The sequence below is a fragment of the Trachemys scripta genome, chromosome 6, assembly GCF_013100865.1.
Source record: "Trachemys scripta elegans isolate TJP31775 chromosome 6, CAS_Tse_1.0, whole genome shotgun sequence".
Classification (NCBI taxonomy): Eukaryota; Metazoa; Chordata; order Testudines; family Emydidae; genus Trachemys; species Trachemys scripta.
The window spans coordinates 77,637,658-77,658,206 of NC_048303.1; the positions used below are offsets into that span (position 1 = coordinate 77,637,658).

Below are 20,549 nucleotides of genomic sequence, written 5' to 3' on the forward strand. Positions count from 1 at the left end.
TCTTTGGCCCTTCAAAGTTCAAATAGCCAAAAAGATGCAGTTTCTTCTTGTCAGGGATTTTGATTCTTTTCCCCCAGAGTTCAAGATGATGGGAGGAGTTCACATGCATGTCTCCTCTTCATGGGTCGCGGGGGACCAGTCAACAAAGTCTTTTGTCCTCTGATGTTCCAGAGTTATTTGTGTGGTGTCTATGTACCTTCTTTTGTTGGGCAGGAGGAGATAACACCTCCTGTGGCAAAGTAGTATTTCACACTTGGTAATGTTTTTCTCCTGGGGTTTACAATTTCAGAGCAAATATTTAACTATTACCTATAACATAAAATATATATATAAGTGAGATTAATGCAAGCAGCAACATACAAGCATTTCACAGAGTCTAAATACATTCTTATAAAACTAATACCTATTTTGAGTAGAACTAAGATACAGGTAACCTGGTCTCCAGCTATGAGCTTGTCAGTCTTGACTAATGCCTGCAGCCTGGGCAAGAGCTGGCATCTCGACTGCCAGAGTCACAAAATGAAACAAAAGCTGTATCAGGAGACAGGAAAACACTGATACAATGTTAATAAACTGGGAGATGCATGTTTCCTGTGGTCATAAATATGTGAGTTTAGGAAAGCAAACTACAAATATGGAAGAAAATTTTAAATCCATAAAAATTACTAACTCTTTAGAAGCTGAACAATATTATCATGCTGGAAAGTACACCTACCAGATTGGGCCCTACATGCAAGTTAGGTAGGCAAATGCCTATCTTCCCTGGTTCATACATTGCTCTAGGGCTCAGGCAGGAGATAGGTACCCAGATGCCTACCCAGAGGCAGAAACACAAACTCTAAAGGAACTTTTGACTAAAAAAACTTAGTCACAGAGTGAGTTTAGGTGCCTACAGGATTCAGTTGCAGTTTTCAGAATCACGGTGGAGCCTAAAATTGGGACATCGGTGCCTAAATCCAGATTTAGGTACTTAAGTCTAGGGTTTAGACACCTAACTACCCTTGTGAAACTAGTTTTTAGGAGCCTAAATTCCATTGCCTTTTAAGACCATATCTAGTCTTAGACCAGATTTCATATCTAGGGCTTAGGCCATATCTCTACTACAAAATTATGTCGACCTAATTTACACCGGCATACATCCACCGCAGCTATTAAATAGCTTGTGTGTATGGACACTTGCCTCCTTGTTTCAGTGGTGTGCGTACTCACTAGGAACGCTTGTATCAATTGTAATGTCAATATGGGACATTCTGGGATGGCTCCTGAAAGCCAGTAACAGTCGATGTAAGCAGTGCAGTGTCTACACTGAGACTGCATCAACCTAACTACATCGACTGTGACTCTACACCACTCGGGGAGGTGGTGTTACTAAATTGGCCTAGACAGGCACTTATATCAGCGGGAGCCAAAATTAAGTGAAGACGCTTCCACAGCTAGATTGACACAAGCTAGCTTACATTAACCCAAATCAAGCCTTAGCTACTTTTGAAAATTTTACCTCTTATCTTATGTCTGTAAACTGAGGAGTACACAAATGGCATAATAATAATGATAGTGTGATAATTACACCATACTGGAAAAATCTCACTACACTCATATTCATATCAACAAGCATTGCTATCTGTGTTTCTAATTATAGTCACTTGATTACTACTATCTTTTTCTTTTGCCTGTTCTTCTCTCCTGTTTGTAGGTACGGGTGTGCTGCATAATATATGTATGCTTTTTTATCCTCATTCACTATCCTGTTTACTTTATCATTCTCAAACTCTTGCAGAATTGAAAACATAGGTGACATTTGCACTGCTATATTTTCAGAGTGGCCCTTTCTCTGTGTTTCTTGTTTGCTCACAAAGACACACAGAACCACAGAAGATAGAGTAAAAATATATTAGTTCTTCTATTAGCTCCTAAGACATCCATTACCAAAGTTTTTAATTATCAACCACGTAGTCTATCTCTTTGTCCATCCACTTCCCTGGGGTGTCTTTTCACAAAACGAGTACTTTCCATCTGACTTATCAGTGCTCATCCTCAAAGGAAACCTGCATAATGCTTTCCAAATATAAGCCTGGAAGCTTAAATTCATTACTTTGCTAGACACTAAAAATCATAGACTGAAAAGAGACACTGGATTTATGGCTTATTGCAACAGTCTTAATCCTCTAACCTCTTCTTTTTGTCCTATGACTGCAGAGATGTTATCGGGCCACTCTATCCTGAATGGTCCCTTACAATATGTGCTAACTACTTATGATAAACAATCTTTTCCACCTTGCATTTTGCTGTTACACTGGGATTACCTTTCCCAGACCTGAAGAAGAGTTCTGTGTGGCTCAAAAGCTTGTATCTCTCACCAACAAAAGTATTGTCAGAAAGCTATTTTTGATATACGGTCCAAATTTCCCCTTTTTAAAATTTAATCTTATAACTCCTAATTATACCACCATGTACCAACAAAAGTAATTAACCTTCAACTGTCATGTATATCTTCTTTAAATATTCATAGACTCCTGTTATGTCTATCCCCTGCCCATCCACTCCTTTATTTGTTGCTTAGCAAGTCTCCCGAAGTTGCACTGTCTTGGTATTCTACATTTCACACTATTCTGACATAGTCTCTTCTAATCCTGAAAATTGCTGTGCTTCTCTTATTGACTCAAATAGTAAAAGCTGGAAACATACCACTTATTCATCATAATAGTCTAAAGAACTCACTGTCCCAGCTACTTTGACTCTGTGAACAATCCTTAATTCTCTACAGACGAGTTTCCATGGATATGTATGTTTGCGGTTTGGTAAGAGAACTCTCCTCTGTAAGCATTCTGTACTTGCTACAAGCAGCATCTCCTTTTCTAAGTAGTGCCACTCCTCGGATTCATTTTAGAATATTAACACTTTTAATGACTTCCTGCTGTATTTTTATTATAATTCCAGTACTTGCATTTATCATGAACTCTCATAAGTATACCATTTCTAGTGTTTCTCATTTTCTGAGAAAAGCTCAAATGTAACATTAATCCTAGTCATTTATTCTACATGACAACTTAGATAAACATTTAGCAAAGTGTTTCATTATGTCTGTTTATCATCCTTTTCTGTTGTAATTGGCATAAGCTTGTGGTGTTATTTAAATTAGTTTAGGTAACCTAAAAATCTTCTTTTTGAGATATTTTAATGCAAATGCTCTAAATTACAGCTTCAAGATTATTTATTTTTGACAAAAGAAACATTCATTGTGACTATTCTATTGATTGTCTGTGCTTATAAACACAAATAACATAATGTAAAATGTTACAGACTGTGTGATGTGGAAAGATTTGAGTTTAAACTGTTATTGTCAACATTTGATTAATCAGAAATAACAGTTTACAATCATATATTTATTTAAATAACGTTTAAAATGAATAATAAAAAGGAAGTATAAAAGAAACTGTGTGGTTTTGTGCATATATATTTAGATATATAATTTGTGTGTAATCAACTATTTGGCAAAAAAAGTTTGGTGTGTGGGTGTATGCATGTATACCTACATATTTGGACACACATACATACACGAAACTATAAAATAGTTAAGGTAATCACATGCAAATGTTATTTATATACATACATACGCATATATATATATACACACACACACACACATATGTGTGTATGCATGTATATACACACATATGGAAGTTCACAGAAAAATGTAAATCAGTTAAGGTGGCCACACACAAATTATATATAAAAATATGTACACACATATTTTACTCCTGCATCCATAGGCACATTCCTTATCACTACCATATACCACAGTCTTAACTCTGCCTTCCTCCTGCTCACACCCTTTTACCAAATTATCAAATTACTAGTTTAAATCAGCAAACTTCAAATTAGATGTATCTCACCATTGGAACAGATTAGCAAGGGATACAGTAAATTCTCCACTGTCTGCTGTCTTTAATTCAAGTCTGGTTAGCTTTCTAAAAGATATGTTCTTCTTTGATGGCAAGTTGTTGGGCTAGAATCAGAAATCAGTGGGTGAAATTCTGTTGCCTGTGTTATGAAGGTCATGCTAGACCATCACAATAGTTCCCACCAGCCTTAAAATCAATGACTCTACCTGCTCCCTACACTATTAGTGTGGATGTTTGGTGTGCTTGTTTAGTGTGTTGGAAGGAGGAAGGAGGGTGGTGGGGAAAACTAGCATCACATGGGTGCAGAGATAAGGTTGTGGAGTACAGTAGTTGTGGTAGTGATAAAGGTATGTATCTGGGTAGAGAAGAATGTGTGCTTTGGGTGTAGGTACACATGAAATACATCTGATTTTTGCAAACGTATTTATAATTAACGTGTATTTTTTTTTCTGTGCAATTATAAATCACAACTTCTTTTATAGTCAACAGATCCCTCCACCTGTAATTATTCCTGGTATCGTTGGTTTCCATAATTGCCATTCTAAAATGTAGAAATGGCATACTTCATTTTTCTAAGCCAGTGGATGAATTCAGTTTGTTTTTTTTCCATAAAATATCTACTTTTCTAGTCAATGGTTTGTAAATTTTCACATGTGAAACTAAAACTTGTATAATGTACATATGTATAGAAAACTATATTTGATAACTTACTGTATTTTATTTCACATCTTTCATCCAAATTACACATAAAGATGGTAGTTTTATCAGATAAAGTTACCTGTGACTCACCATAGATTTTTTTTTTTTTTTTGTAAGAAAGCTGGACATTTCCCATTTTTCCATGTATCTTTGCTTTATGTTTTTTATTAGGAGAAAGAAAGACAACAGTATCTTGCACAAAGATTATGAATAAGAATATCAGTATTGTGGACAATAAGAAATGCAAATATTTAACAAAGCCTGAGCCACAGGTCCGAAAGTGCAATGAACAACCGTGCCAGACAAGGTGATAGTGATTCAATTCCATTAAACTGTAATTAATGTTAAGTGGTAGAAATCACAGGAATCGATTTAAGCATATGCTTAAAGTTAAACATGTGCTTCAGAGCTTTGTTGAATTGGGATCATAATCCTTAACAGCACACGCTAAACACTTGTTACACTAGAAAGTAAATACTTCATTTTTTCTATTTTTCATGTACTGATCTTCCCAATTTCCTTGAAGCATGAACATCACCAGTGTCTATGGATTAATATTCTGTGTGCAAGGGGTAGAAAAGGCACAATTAGCCTTTTTTCTAAATTTCATCCCCAGCAAAGGGGCTGACAACAACTGTAGTTCCTGCACTCTGAGCACAGGGACTTCTCCCTGATAGTGCTCTAGTTGGCTAAGTTGTTGGGGAAAAGGCAGGTTCATGCCCTTCCCTTTTCACCAGTCAGCAGAGTTGGCTAGACACACAGTAAATGTAGCTGACCACCTTAATGGGGTGTAGTAGCTGGCTCATTTCCTGGGCATGATGGGGATTTTCTATGGGAAATGTGTAGTTCTGCATCCACCGCCCCTGGTGACTACAGTAAGCATTCTGTCTGTAATGCTGCTTTTGTTAAACTTCAGAGAGTACCATCCTTTCTCTGAGTTGTTGATGCAGTACGGTTAAGGCGAATCTCTGGACTTTAATACAGCAAGCATGCAGGTTGCAGTGGTTGCTATGTTTCAGAGAAGGTAAATTCAAATGGAACGGTATCAGATGGCATTTCATGATCATTATCAGACTCAGTCCCTGGTGTTACCAGACTGACTTGATCATGAGAAATGAAGACTGTGTCCAGTGCCATAGTCCTCACACAGGCAAAATTCCTATTTACAACTATGGGGATTTTGTGTGTGTCAGATTGGCAAGACTGGGATCACAATTATATGGATAGAAGGGTGAACAATATTTTTAAAATAAGGCAAAGGAGAGAAGAAAACAAATTAAATTACTAGTAAAATATTTTAAAGAAACAGGCATAAAAAATTGAAAAAAGTCGGTTTCCTTAGGAAGTCTTTAACAGAAAAAGTCTGTAAAGTAAAAAATATAATATATTTTAAGGTCAGAAGGAACCACTATGATCATCTCCTCTGATCTCCGGCATAACATAGGCTGGAGAATTTCACCTTTATAGAGTGAGCATTTTTATTTCAATTTATACAGTGATTTTTAAAAATGTCCCAATAGTGGCTGAGGGATAGAAATGGGAGAAATCTGCTCCTTTTCTGAGATCATATCAATTATAATTATTTTTAAATGTGTTGCACTGTTTTTACACACAGCAGAGGTATCATATAATTTAAATAGTACATAAAGCCATAACCATAAATAAGAAGTGCCATCTGCTAATAAGAAGTGCCATCTGGAGCAATCTAGAAGGTATCTCATAGACCTGAATTCAAAGTGGTCAAACATTTTGTATGTTTAAAAAATGACAAAACAAACATTATTTCACCGATGGGGGAATTTCATTCCTGTGGGTTTTGTGAATTCTCTAAGCATTACTATTTATTTGTTACCGATACCTGCCACTTTTTAAATGCCTATTTATATGTCTCTCTTAACAAGCGGTAATATGGACATTGAGCCTTTGGAACTAATCATAAAGAAAAACAAATTAAAATATTTATATTTTGCTCAGAGTGAGCATGACAGAAAGCTGGAATGGCCACTGTAAACTTCAATTTTCTAAATACTGTCAGTTACAGATGCCTGGGATGCACCTGTAGTCTGCACCAAAGGGCAGAACCCTCTGGAAAGCTTTGACTTTTGAGGGATGCACAGAGATCATCTGGAGCTCTGGAACATTCTGGAAAGGTTACTCACTAGCAACTGTAGCTCTCTAAATGTGTTGGCTCTCCAGATCCACACTGACCCTATCTAACTCCGCTCTACTTCAGAAATATAAACTGTGTGTGTGGAGTTAGAGATGATCTAAAGGACACATAAGGGAAGGGACTTTTATACCCTCAGCACCAGAATAGTGAGTCTGAGGCACAAGTATGCACACCCCTAACAGTTCACTGCTTTCAAAGGGTCCCATGGTTTGTGTGGCAGGACATATGATTTCTATAGTGTGTATTTGCAAGGGGAAATATTCAGAGAACAAGTTACTGGTAAGTAACCTTCTGCTTTTAAAACTTTACATTTGGGTACATTTCTAATTAGAATGATAAGGAAGGAGAGGGGAAAAGCTTATGTTATATAAAGGACTCTGAATAATTAGGAATTGGAAAGAAAAAATTAACCTAAATGTTAGAATTTCTTGAATGTGTAGTGAGTTGAGTTAAATTCATCTCCTTTTAAATGTGATGGTCATAGCTAGAGTTATTTTAAAAATGGACAAAGCACTCAAAATATACGTTAGGGAACAATCCTATTGACAGGGAATCGGTCTTTTCCATCCCTGATTTCTATTATTCTATTATTTATGTTTCTTTGTAGATGGATGATGACCGAATGGACTCCTTGTTCAAGGACATGTGGAAAAGGAACCCAGAATAGACAAGTTGCCTGTACACAGCAGCTAAGAAATGGAACCTTGATTAGAGCTAGGGAAAGAGATTGTCTTGGGCCAAAACCTGCTTCTGCACAGCGCTGTGAAGGCCAGGATTGTATGACTGTGTGGGAAGCTGGAGTGTGGTCTGAGGTGCAGTGTATGCATTATTCTCTATCTACTATTGTTTCTTAAAAATTTCTAGAGATTTTGTTGGGATCCACATACGGGGGTACAGAAAGCTACAGTTTAAGTGTTATCTATAACTTTTACTGGTAAAAAGTATTACCTCACATATATGGCATCAGAATTAGACAAGGATAAAACTACCTCAGTTTAACTGATTTGGAATAATTGATATCTATTGAACTTTGACAAGTGGCACATCCCAGATTAAGGTTTTTTTTTTTTTTTTTGGTCCTTCATGCCACAGCTCTCTGGAATTAAAGATGATTGAGTAATAACACCCACTATCTAGAGCAGAGGTGGACAAACTACAGCCTATGGCCCACATCCGACCTGTTAGACCCTCCTGCCCGGCCCCTGAGCTCCTGTCCCGGGAGGCTAGCCCCGGGCCTCTCCCCTGCTGTCCTCCCACCTGCGGAGCCTCAGCGCACCGTGCCGCCAGCGCAACACTCTGGGCAGTCGGGCAGCGCAGTTGCAGAGCCGCAGCCTGACCCAGTGCTCTGGGCGGCATGGCTGTAACACCGCCAGCCACCAGTGCTCTGTGCTGCGCGGCAAGGGGGCAGGGAGCAGTGGGGGGTTGAATAGCGGGTAGAGGAGTGATCAGGGAGTGGGGGTGTGGATAGGGTTCGGGGCAGTTAGAGGGCGGGGAACAGGGATGTTGGATGGGGCAGGGGTCTCTGGGGGGCAGTCAGGAATGAGAGGGGAGTTTGGATGGGTCGGCAGGGGGCAGTCAGGGGCAGGGAGTCCGGGGGTGGTCAGGGGACAGGAAGCAGGGGGTGGTGGATAGAGCAGGAGTACCGGGGGCGCCGACAGGGAACAGGGGAGGGTTGATGGGATAGGAATCCCGGGGGGGGCCGACAGGGAACGGGGGGGTTGGATGGGGCAGGGGTCCCGGGGGAGCCGTCAGGGGGCGAGAAGTGTGGGGGTCGGATAGGAGGCGGGGACCGGGCCACGCCTGGATGTTTGGGGAGAGACAGCCTCCCCAACCGGCTCTCCATACAATTTTGGAAACCCGATGTGGCCCTCAGTCCAAAAAGTTTGCCCGCCCCTGACCTAGAGTTTTCCCCTTTTAACCAATTGCTGCTCTGAAACATTTTCAGAAGCCCAAACCCAGGTAGGTATTATTACTTCCTGACAGTGGCAGCTGATGGGGACAAATAGGGCTAAACCTCATCTATTAAATTCTCTGTACTTTGTTTCTGTCTTATAATAAACAAAACCATTTGTTGCATATGCCTTTCTTTTCTCTCTTTTCTCTATCAACACAGTGGAGAGTAACAGAAAGTAGACTGGGGAAGAGGAATAGGGGTTGGCAGAGTCTAGTCCTTCAGTGCAGCAACACAGAGTACAACCAGGGGATGGAGGAAATGGCAGTGCCCAGTTTCTTCAGTCATATAGAACTGTAGAGTTCAGCCAGGAGAGAGATGGTCAGAGAGGACTGATAGAGGGTTAGCCCCTAACTGGGCTCCTCCCTCCATTTTAAGTATAGGGCAATGCTGAATGCTATATAACATGTTCAGAAGCTGTGTTTCCATTCCCCTGTGGTGCAAAATGAGGATAGCCCCAGAGTCTGAGTATAGGCACAGGCCTAGTTGTAGATCTCCACCCGCACTTCAGGAGCAGCACCAGAGTCCCAAGAGAGGGAGTCTGAGGCAGAGGGAGTGAGGTGGTGGCCATCCTGTGTTTGCAAGGAGGGAGAAAGTAGTGCCTGTGTTTAACGACGAAAGAGTGAGAAGGGGACCTGGCGAATGGGGTGGTAAAAGAGGTGAAGCAGTGAGAGCTAGTGATCTGGTGAGTGGGTGGGCCTATGAACTGGCAGAGGTGGGCAGTTGAAAGGGAGAGGCTATGATCTGGTAAGGATGGGGTGCAAAGGTAAGAAGAGTGCAGGGTGAGCTGCCTGCTCATTTTCAGAAGGAGCAGAGGTGGGTTTACAGCAGAGGAACAATTGGTAGAACGGAATATATTTATCAGGGAGGAAGAAAGAGCCCCAAATTGTTTAGTTGGTTGGTTTTATCTGGGAGATCAGTAATGATTGTGTGTGTGGGGTGGGGGGGTGTCAGAAATAATTTTTAAGGAGCGAGGGGTTTCTAATCCCCAGTTCCACCATATGCCACTGCTTCTTGAACTTGCAATCAGCTTGGCAAAAGACATAGCTTTAACTCTTGAAGCAGTAAGGATGTTCTACTAGGAAAAGGCAAAACAGTAACAACATGTTACTTGAATGAGAAATGTTATAATTTTTTGGCCATATAAGTGGAAATAGCTGAAAGAAAATGTGCTGATTAAGGCCTTCCAGTCAATAAATCTTTTGCCTCGGCTGTGTTGTAGCACAGTTTTCACGTGTTATATATGCAATCAATTTTTTTTAATTTATTTTTTTTAACTAAATTAGTGACATTTCATGTGGTAGAACAAATTGGATTATTGCATATAGATCTGTGATATTTACTTCTGCAATTTCAAAATTCATTCCAATTAAGGTCTGTTATATGCTTTTGTGGTTTGTTTGAAGTTTTGTTCTGTCTCATTCTTTGAAAAGTATTTAGAATTTCTTCAAGGATGTTTTATTTCACTTTTTGTTTCCTTTTTAGCTGCTTGTTTTGTTTCGTGTGTATCTAATATATGTATGTATCTCTTTCTCATACATATGTATATTAAAGAGAGTGCCATTTATAGGTAAGGTTGCCTAAAATTTTTACTATAACTCTTTATGGTCAGCTGATCATACTTTTCCAAAACTTTCACTTATCAGGATGGAATAATTAGGCTCGGTGTCTTATGTTATTATGTCTTATGTTTTATGTTATTTTTATGCTCAGTGTCCTAATGTTATTCACGTAGCTGGATTAGCGTAACTTAAGTAAATTTACCCCGGTAGTGAAGACAAGCCCTCAGTCTAACATTGTTTTACCAGAATTTTATGTCATGGAAAGCAGAGGCTGCTGAGATCACTAGATTTATTATCAGCATATATTTTTTGTGTTTTCTACAAGTGTAAATCATATCTTTCTATATCCTGCAGTGCTCTGTAAAATGTGGAAAAGGAGTACGACATCGGACTGTGAGGTGCACCAATCCCCGAAAGAAGTGTGTTTTGTCCACAAGACCTAAAGAAGAGGAAGACTGTGAGGACTATTCCAAATGCTATATCTGGAGAATGGGAGACTGGTCTAAGGTGGGATATGACACTAATACCACATAATACAACAAAAAGTATTTTTCCAACAGGGTTTATTGGAATAAGTTTATCAAAGATGCAACAGTTTTATCAAAGATTAAGCAATGTCCCAAATCAAGGAACAATGCAGCTGCAAATAAAATGAAACTATGTAGTCAAAGTGTGACAAAAGAATAGACTTTATATTAAAAAGTAGATATACTAGGCAAGTCTAAGGCTATGTCTACACTATACAGCTTTTAGCAACACAGATGTGCTGCTACAGCCGTGCCACTAAAAGGCACACTGTGTAGCCACTGTTTGTCAGCAGGAGTTGGCTCTCCTGCCAACAATAAGCTTCCACCCCCAATAAGTGGCGTTAGCTTTGTCGGCAGGAAAGCGCTCAAGCCGACAAAGTGTTGTTCACACCAGCGCTTGTCATCAGCAAAATTTTTGTCCTTCGGGGGGATGTTTTTATAACACCTCTGAACGACAAATGTTTTGTCTTTCACTTGCCAGTGTAGACAAAATTCCGGTGAAAATTGTAAAATAGGTAGCCTGGAGCATGTAATGTAGCACATGTGTAATTGTACTAGTATAGCTTTAGCTCAAATCAATGGAAGTGTGTAACTAGCAACGCTGATAAGGAAATACTTTCTGTTTTCAACAATATAAACCACAAACGTAAGAAAAGCGAAGGAGTGTGTGTGCAAAGACACCAGAAAAAGAAAAAAGTATAAAAATCTCTGAAATCTCCTGCCCTTCTTGGCTGAGATGTTGATACACTGTTGGGCAAAGCAGTGGTTACCTCTAGTTTGTGGTCTATGTATATTCAGTTTTCTTGAGGATTTATTAAGATTTTCTTGCCCCCATCTGACTTGTCATCCTGCTGGTGCCATCTATTAGGTGCTGAGATTAGTGCCAGTGCACTGAGTTTTTGTTCACAACAACAAATTTCTGACCTAGTGTCTGCTGACCTGGTGGATAGACAATTGGGCATGCAATGTAACATATTGCTGTGAGATGCCTCTTTGTATGAATCACCTATTTCCTTGTGCCTTTCAAGTCCATCAGTGGGCATAGTCTTGGATGTTCTGTGTCCTGATTCTGTCCTGCTGGCTGGTTGTGCTGCCTGGCCTTTGGTACTGTGATGCAAGTGTACTTGGTGCAGTGAGGATATTCTAATTTACATTACCGAAGGATGAGCATATTTTCCTCTGGCCTTGATAACAATCCTTTTTTTCTCCAGGACATACTTTTTTCTGACTTCCATTTCTCATTTAGATGTCCTACCATGTAACTCTGGGCAATTAGACTCCTTTTCCCCCACTGTAGGATGCCTGGGCATCTCATCTTACACATTTCATTTATTTACACTACCAAAATGCCTACAGGTAAGTTGAACCTCCCTGATTGGTTAAGACATCTTTACTCTACCACATAATTTGTTAATATTCAAATCAGTTTCACACAATCCACTTTTTATCTAGTATCCATTTAATGTTGCTTTAACTAAACTCCCGATAGTCTCTGAAGTGGATTATTTATTTAGCATATAGGCCCTGATTTTAATTTCTCTGCAGAGACATCAGTTTAAAATATGCCGTACTTGAATTTCCTAATTTTTTTCCTGTTGTTTTACTGTTCCATTGCTAGAATATATAGCAACATGAAGTCATGGCATAAATATTAATGTGTCTGCAATGAAGGAAACAAATGGAAAGCTCAGATAAATGTTAATCCTTGTTCACTGCTGTTGGTTTCAGTGCAGCCTCTTGTGTTCACTGTTTTTGCTCTTTAGGATCATTCTTGACATTGACAGAAGGCTGCTCTTTTGAGCAGAGCCAAATTCCCCCCAAGTTTATGCCAAGACTTGGCTAGAGAAATTTAAATTACACTTCTCACACATTGAAACTGGAGGTATAATGTGATCCTTATTGGCTTTGCTGCTTCTCTTGAGCTCCTAAAACAATTTTAAAATTGAACTGGGGGTATTACTTAAAAGATATTATTTATTATTAATGTGATAATGGAATTTAATTAATTTTAGAACAAACACACAAAGATCAGATGATGATTATTGTTTTAATCATTTTAACTATAATGCCAACAAGATAAAGAAGAAACTGGGCAAAACTGACAGCTGCACTAAGGTCCATGAACACAACAGTTTTACTAAAATTCTGACTTTTTGTTTTAAAGTCTCCAGTATAATCTAGAATTTATGCTGAATTTAACTTCATAATAGCTCTTAGGTTATGTGAACACTGCGACTGGGACATGTGATTCCCAGTACAGGTAGACAAACTCACCTTATTAGCTCTCCTTTATCTAGTGCACTAAAAATAGCAGTGTGGACATTGCTGCCCAGGTGGTGCTACCCAAGCTCAAACCTGCTATGTCCTAGGTACTTTCGAAGGACTTAAAAAGGATCATCCCTGCTCCAAGGAGTTCACATTCTAAGGATGACCGAGTAGATAGAGGGGTACTGAAAGGACAATTTATATGCCATTTATATACAGATCAACTTGATTGACTATATGTAGCACAGTGGAAGTAAGTTTTTAAGAGGGACTAAAATGTGAACAATGTAGGGGCCTTGTGGATGAACTTAGGGTAGTCGTACTGTGTATAGGCAGCTGCATGGAAGAAGACCCAAAGTTGATTGTGTGAGAAGGTGGCATGCGGAGAGGAACAACATGAAGCTTGACAAGGGAGAATAAATAGGGAGGGGTACAGTTATGTAGAATTTTGAAAGTACAGTAACTCCTCGCTTAATGTTGTAGTTATGTTCTTGAAAAAAAGCTACTTTAAGCAAAACAATGTTACACAAATCCAATTTCCCCATAAGAATTAATGTAAATGAGGGGGCCTAAGTTCCAGGGAAAACACACACACACACACACACACACATATATAAACAGTGTAAGTTTTAAACAAACAATTTAATACTGTACACAGCAATGGTGATTGTGAAGCTTGGTTGAGGTGATGGAGTCAGAGGGTGGAAGAGGGTGGGATATTTCCCGGGGAATGCCTTACTTCTAAATGATGAACTAGCTTTTGGCTGAGCCCTCAAGGGTTAATCCATTGTTGTTAATGTAGCCTCACACGCTACAAGGCAGCATGAATGGAGGGAGGAGACGCAGCTTGGCAGAGAGAGACAGAGACACACACCGTGTGTGTGTGTGTGAGAGAGAGAGAGATACAGAGACACACACCATGTGTGTGAGAGATGCGCATTGCCCCTTTAAATACGCAGAGCCCACTCTAAGTACATTGCCTTTTTAAGTAGATCAGCAAGTTGAGACGGCAGCTGCTGCCTACAAGCTCCCTCCGTCCTGAGCCTTGTCATGTCCCCCCGCTCTGTGGAGATGGGGTAAAGGAGTGGGGGGCAGGAGAGGGGGACACCCTGACATCAGCACCCTTTCCCCACACCCACAGCAAGCAGGAGACTCCCGGGAGCAGCTCCAAGGCAGAGGGCAGGAGCAGCACATGGCAGTGGAGGGAGGGACAGCTGAACTGCCAAGCACCTGATAGCCTGCTGGGTGGCTGAAGCACAGGGAAGTAGTATGGTTGTATTGCGAAAAGCAGAGGTCTGAGTCAAATATAACACCCAGGCGATGGGCCAGAGTGACTGGGATGATAGTGGTTTTGTTAAGAGTGATCAGAAAGAAGAAGAAAGGAGAAGGTTTGGAGAGGGAGGGGTTAAGGAGCTCATTTGGTTAAGATATCACAGTAAACTCCAAATTGAACTTGAGTTTTTATGTAGTCATCCAACTGCAACCCACCACCCTGCAGATGAAGTCCATGGCTCAGTCCATTTCAACTGATATGTATAACACTGTGTATGTGTAGTGCCTTGTGGAAATCTAAATGACAACAAGTTCTTTCTCAGTTAACTAAGAATTGGCTGAAGAAAGACTGAGCAGGCAGAATAACCCATGGAGTGATCTTTCAGTTGAGAGCTCCAAAACATTGCTGTCAGTAGTGCGGAGTTGATAGGGCTCATTGAGCCACAGATTGTCTCTTTGTTCCATGTCTTCCCTGGGGATGTGAGGGAGCAAGAGACCATCAGGTGATCTCCCCAGTACCTTGAAAAAAATGAAGAAACCAGGAATTGCCCTGTCTCCCTGCTACAATGGCCCAGGTAGACTAGTACTGCAACTACCATGGCCTGATCTGGAAGGAGAGATGCGACTAGGATTGGTGAAGGCTTGTTAGAAGGATGTGCACAAACCTCCTGCTCCTGCTCCCACAAGCAGCAGACAAGTAGGCAGTTAAGGCTGGCATCACTGGCAGAGAGGAGGGCCCCACTCCCAATATGCAGCCAGTTTATACAGCAATGTAGGGATGCTATATCTTCTACTGCCTTGTAAAATAGGCCCAGATTTGGTCAGTTGTCTTTTAATTTTTAAACCTTTGTGGAGTCAGAAAACATTTAGTCTTGACATCTACTGCCTTCATACTTGCTGTGTGAAACAATTCTTGGCACAGAGGGGAAGAGTGAAAGAGAAGTGCATTGTTTTTGCCACCTGTTCAAGAACCTAGGAAATTCAGCCTTTAAACTGTGCAGAGTGCTTCCATAGCAAATAGATGCAAATGGTTTAGTCTCATTCAATTGAAATATAAAGAGAAACTATGGGGCTTGTAATATTGTTTAGGAGATTAGTTGTACTGAGAAAATAATTAGCCTTGTTTAGTTCTTTGGTTCCTAATCCAGAATTATTAGCTCTTTTAAATTCTGGGAACAGAACAGTACTGGCCACATATCAAAATATGACATTGTTACTAGATTTATGGAGAAAGATATTATGTGACTTTTGTGAAATAATAGAAGTAAAAATAACCCTTGCATCATTGTAATAACTTTTATGTTAACTGAATTATAGTTAGTTTCCAACAAATGAGATATGTCTTTATTTTCAGATATGATGAATAAGCAAATAAGTCACAAACTGTCCATATAATCAAATAAAAGTGGGAGTTGTTTGTTCATTTTCAATTTATCATGTAACATTAGCGTAATTTGTTTTAGACAAATCTTTCTTATGGAGCAGTTCAAAACTACTTTATTAGTTTCTGCCTGGAATAAATGTAGTGTCATGTTGGGTTACAAAACAAGAAAGAGAGAGATTTACAGCACACAGATGAATTATATAGGATTTTAAAAGTGTGTATCCATTTCATATTATATGTGCATAGAATCACAGGTAAGTGGGATATTTTGATAGTCTCATTTTAGTAGCAAAGAGTCCTGTGGCATCCGACGAAGTGAGTATTCACCCACAAAAGCTCATGCTCCAATACGTCTCTTAGTCTATAAGGTGCCATAGGACTCTTTGCTGCTTTTACAGATCCAGACTAACATGGCTACCCCTCTGATACTTGTCATCTTAGTAAACCACCCTGGTAGCTACCATGTGGTGTTCTATTATTGCTAGAAGTCTTCTCAGTGAAATTGAGGCTTTCAGGAATGACAAAGTAGTATCCAAAAGTAACAATTGGCCATAGCTCTGTGTTGTCTATCAAAACTGTTGGATCTGTTAGGCGAATGGGTTTTATTGTTATGCATTTTTGTTGTGAGAGAGTCCCAAGGTTCCAATCTGGATTGTGCTCCGAACTGTAGAGAACACACAGGAAGACAGTCTCTGACCCAAGAGATTTATCATCTAAGACAGTGTTCTCAAACTGTGGGTCAGGACCTCAAAGTGGGTCACCAAGGCTGGTATTGGCCCTGAGCCCCAGCAAGTCTGAAGCCCAAGCCCACCACCGAGGGCTAAAGTTACATACCCCCCGCCAAGGGCAGAAGCCTTTGGGTTTCAGCTTTGCCCCGCCACCCAGGGCAGTGGGGCTCGGGCGGGCTCGGTCTTCGGTCCCTCTTCCTGGAGTCATGTCGTAATTTTTGTTGTCAGAAGAGGGTCACAGTGCAATGAAGTTTGAGAACCGCTGATGACAAGTGACATACTAAGAGTGTCAGAGAAGGAATCAATCAGATATATACCTTTTGTACAGGGGTGAAAGTAACTTAAAGGACTTCTGGTTCTCTGGAGTCCTGAGCAGGGGGCGGGGCCTCAGCGAGAAGAGGCGGGGCCTTGACCAGAAGAGGTGGGGCCTTTAAATCCTCAGGCCCTTTAAATCAAGATTCAAAGGGCCTGGGGCTCTGGCTGCAGTAGCGGCGGCTGGGAGCCCCGAGCCCTGGGATAGCGGCGGCAGCTGGGAGCCCCTGAGGGTGGCTCTGGCAATTTAAAGGGCCCGGGGCTCCGCTGCAGTAGCGGCGGCTGGGAGCCTCTGGCCCTTTAAATCACTGCCGGAGCCCTGGGCTGCTGCCGGGGCTCTGGCAACGGGGCTCCAGTGGTGATTTAAAGGGCCCAGGGCTCCCCGCAGTGACCAGAGCACCAGGTCCTTTAAATCGCCACCCCAGCCCCTGGGGGGCTCTGGCAGCGGGGCTCTGGTGGCAATTTAAAGAGCCCAGGGCTCTGGATGCTGCTGGGAGCCCCAGGCTCTTTAAATCGCTGGCCTGGGGAAGCTGGTCCGGTCCAGCACAGCGTACCGGACCCTACCAGCTTACTTTCATCTCTGCCTTTGTATACATTTTATATATTTTTTTAAGATAGTGAAAAAACCCTTAGCATCAGAGTCAGCTGTACTTTTCTGTTCTTTCTCTTAGGCTTCATGAAAGTGGGCATCAAAGAGGGATTTGAAGGAGGACAGGTTATACTGTCTATAGATCAGTTTGGGAAGGGCATTTCATGTGTGTGGGAGCAGCATCAAAAAAGGTGCAAAGACAGCCAGAGAAGAAGTGGGCAAGTGGGTGGTCAAAGCAAGCATTGTCATGGAAAAGAAGAGGCAGGTCAATGCAAAAGGAAAGGAGAACAGATAAGTACAAAGAGGCGGATCTATAAAGGTTAGAAAAGATGCTTGAACTTGATTTAATGGAAAAGAGATAGCAAGTGGAGAAATTTGAAGAAGAGGTGACATGGTCAGAACAGGCAAAAAGAATGATCTTTGCAATGGAGTTTGAGTTCACTTCAGTTATGTAAGGGAGACAGGCTGAAATACAGAATAGTATCTAGGAAACAGGGCAGGAGTGAAAAGGTAAACTTCAGAGGCATCAGCATAAAGATGACAGCTGAAGCCATGTGAGTGCATGATAAGATCCCACAAGGAATAGAGGTTTTGAGAATACATGAAGGTACTATGTATTTTTTACTCACCTCTAGTAAAAGGAGTATAAGAGTGGATACTGAAAAATAGAGAAATTATAAAAATGTTCTATAGGAGATCTTTAAAAATGCATCTTTGTTTCAACATGTAAATAGTAGTATATATGAGCTTATTATCATTATATATATATATATATATATAGCGAGAGAGAGAGAAATTTTGAATCACAGAGCAGTTTTACAAATTTCCTACACTGTCCCTTCCAGTCTGCTAGAGCCACATCCTGAGTTCTAACTATAGCTTGAAACTTTAAACTATGTAGTCTGGCTTCCATTTTCTCTACTAAAGTTTGTCACTTTTTAAAATTGACATTGACAGGAGTGATTGGACTCTGTGTTACTGATCTAAGTAGAAATGCCTGTATAATCAACACAGACTTTTGATTGCAGTAAAGCAGAAGCAGCAGAAACCCCTTCATTAGTGGATGTGAATTTAAAGATATTTATTACAATATGGTTTACCTTAAGGTTTATCTTAAGGTGACTATGTTAAAGATAGAAATATCAGATGGACTTTATTTTGTATTGACTATAATTTGAAATATAATTGTTCTTCTATATTCTGTACAGATATCGTGCTAGTTATTTATCGGACTGTCATATTTTTGGAATATGATAGTTGTTGTTTTAATGCTGTATTAGACTCAGATCTAGCTAATGATCCCAGTGAGCCAAAGGTTTTCTTCCAATAGAAATTACCCAGTAAAATGTCAGCAGCTACAGCCTATATTTTTTTGTCACACAAAGTATATCTCAGAATTAGGCGTATTTCATTTGGTTAAAATACAGTATGTTACATGATTCAGTTTTGTAATTTCTGTAACCATTGTATTCATTAATTAAACTCTGTTCCTCAAAACTTTGTCAGATATGACTATGTGAGGCAAAAGAGAGTATTTTTTAGTGGCCAAGGATGCTGCCTTGGGCAAAGTCCAAGTTTGAACAGCCTGGGTAGGTCCTTGACCCAGAAAGTGGTGGCTTAAATTAAATCAACAAAAAGGCAGTCTATAAACATAATATAAATGAGACCAAAAGAAAGCCCTTTGTCCTCAGGGCTTTTGTCCCCATCTTCTTCCCTTGTAATCCGGGAGGCTTTAACTAGCTCAGAGATAGCCTAATGCTGGCTCCTCTGGCAGTCTGACTGGCGAGTTGTTGCTCCCTTGAAACCTCAAGCTCTCATCCTCATTAGCAACAGCAGTGCTGAGGCATGTCTAGTGGAGCCCCGGGGATACCTTTGGAAGCCATTAGTTGGCATTCAGGGCAGAAGGCACAGAAATCCTTGGTCTCTTTGTGAATACCAGGCCACAAAAAAGTGCCAGAATTCTGGACCTAGTTTTGTCTTTTCCCCAATGACCTTTACAGGGTATGGCATATGCCAAGTGAAGGAGTTTGCAGCAATATATTCTAGGCACCAGGAATTGTGTTTGAACCTCCTTCATCTGCTGGTCTTGATCTACCTAGTATAAAAGGTTTGTCTTGAGGGCAAAATGTGGATATTGCCATGACCTCTGAGGTTCTATTTCCTTGTCATTAATCACAGCCATCTGCTCAAGTACTCGGTCCAAGGTCTGGTCAGTTTTTTATTCCAGTCAAAAGTCTAAGAAGACAGTCAGCATCTCAGGGTTGAACTATGGCAGGGGGGTCTCCCACCAAGCTTGTGGAGAATGTTTCCCAATGTCCTCTTATCTGATTTGGCTAGTTCCTGGGTCTGAGTGCTCTGCTACACTTATGGCTGCAGTGGCTTCATTCACTTCTTGTCGTTCCTTTCTTTCCATTCACCTCTCCTGCCAAGATTTCTTGTTCCAGAATCAGTAGAAAAATATCTAGAAAAAAGGTTCTCCCTGTTATCTCACAGGCTAGCATCCTCAGGGGTAGGACCTGCAGGAAGCTTTAGCAGCAGCTCAGGAAAGCATAGCCAATATTATTACCAGAAAGGGTAGGTGTGGGGGGACACACACACCTTCAGAGGCTCTTTTATGCCACAACATTCAGTTGCACTGTGGTGCTTGGATAATGTCTGACATATCTGTGGATGCATTGTATGCAAATTTCTCCTATTGTAGGTAGCCACTCTGCTTCCACTAGTTCTCAGATGAATGTCTGGACACCACCAAAATCTACAAGGGCCAGAGTTTCCTTGTCATTGACTTTTACCGTACCATAAGTTTTCCTGGGCCGCTTCTTAGGCCCTATTTTTTGCCATATGCATGACCAAAAGCACATTCCTTGTATGGGCATTCCATATACATATGCCCCAGTTGACCACAGGAGAAACAGACAACTGCATCCTGTTGCAGCCTGCTACTTTGGTTGATCTCCTCCTGTGAAGATTTAGGGTGTCCCTGTGCCTGGGCAGGTGGCTAGCAAAGGTCCTTTTGCATATTGTGGGTATTCATCTGTTATCTGGGAGGGCCTTAGGAGGGTCACAGACTGTGGGCTCGTCCTGATGCACAGGCATGTGCTAAGGCCTTCTTGGGACTCATCCAATATAATTCCCTTCTCTCCCTGGATGCACATTTCTCCTCCTTGCTGTTCATAGTGGTCTATGGT

The 20,549-nt window shown here is 40.8% G+C and overlaps 1 protein-coding gene across 1 annotated transcript in view; it reads left to right on the plus strand.

The window, feature by feature from the left end:
- ADAMTS19 (ADAM metallopeptidase with thrombospondin type 1 motif 19) overlaps positions 1-20,549 on the plus strand; it is a 266,472-nt gene that overhangs the window by 227,483 nt on the left and 18,440 nt on the right. Inside the window, exons 19-21 of the mRNA XM_034773246.1 lie at positions 4,773-4,908; positions 7,379-7,583; positions 10,639-10,791. Coding sequence (XP_034629137.1) covers positions 4,773-4,908; positions 7,379-7,583; positions 10,639-10,791 — 494 coding nt within the window. The remainder of the gene's footprint in view (positions 1-4,772; positions 4,909-7,378; positions 7,584-10,638; positions 10,792-20,549) is intronic.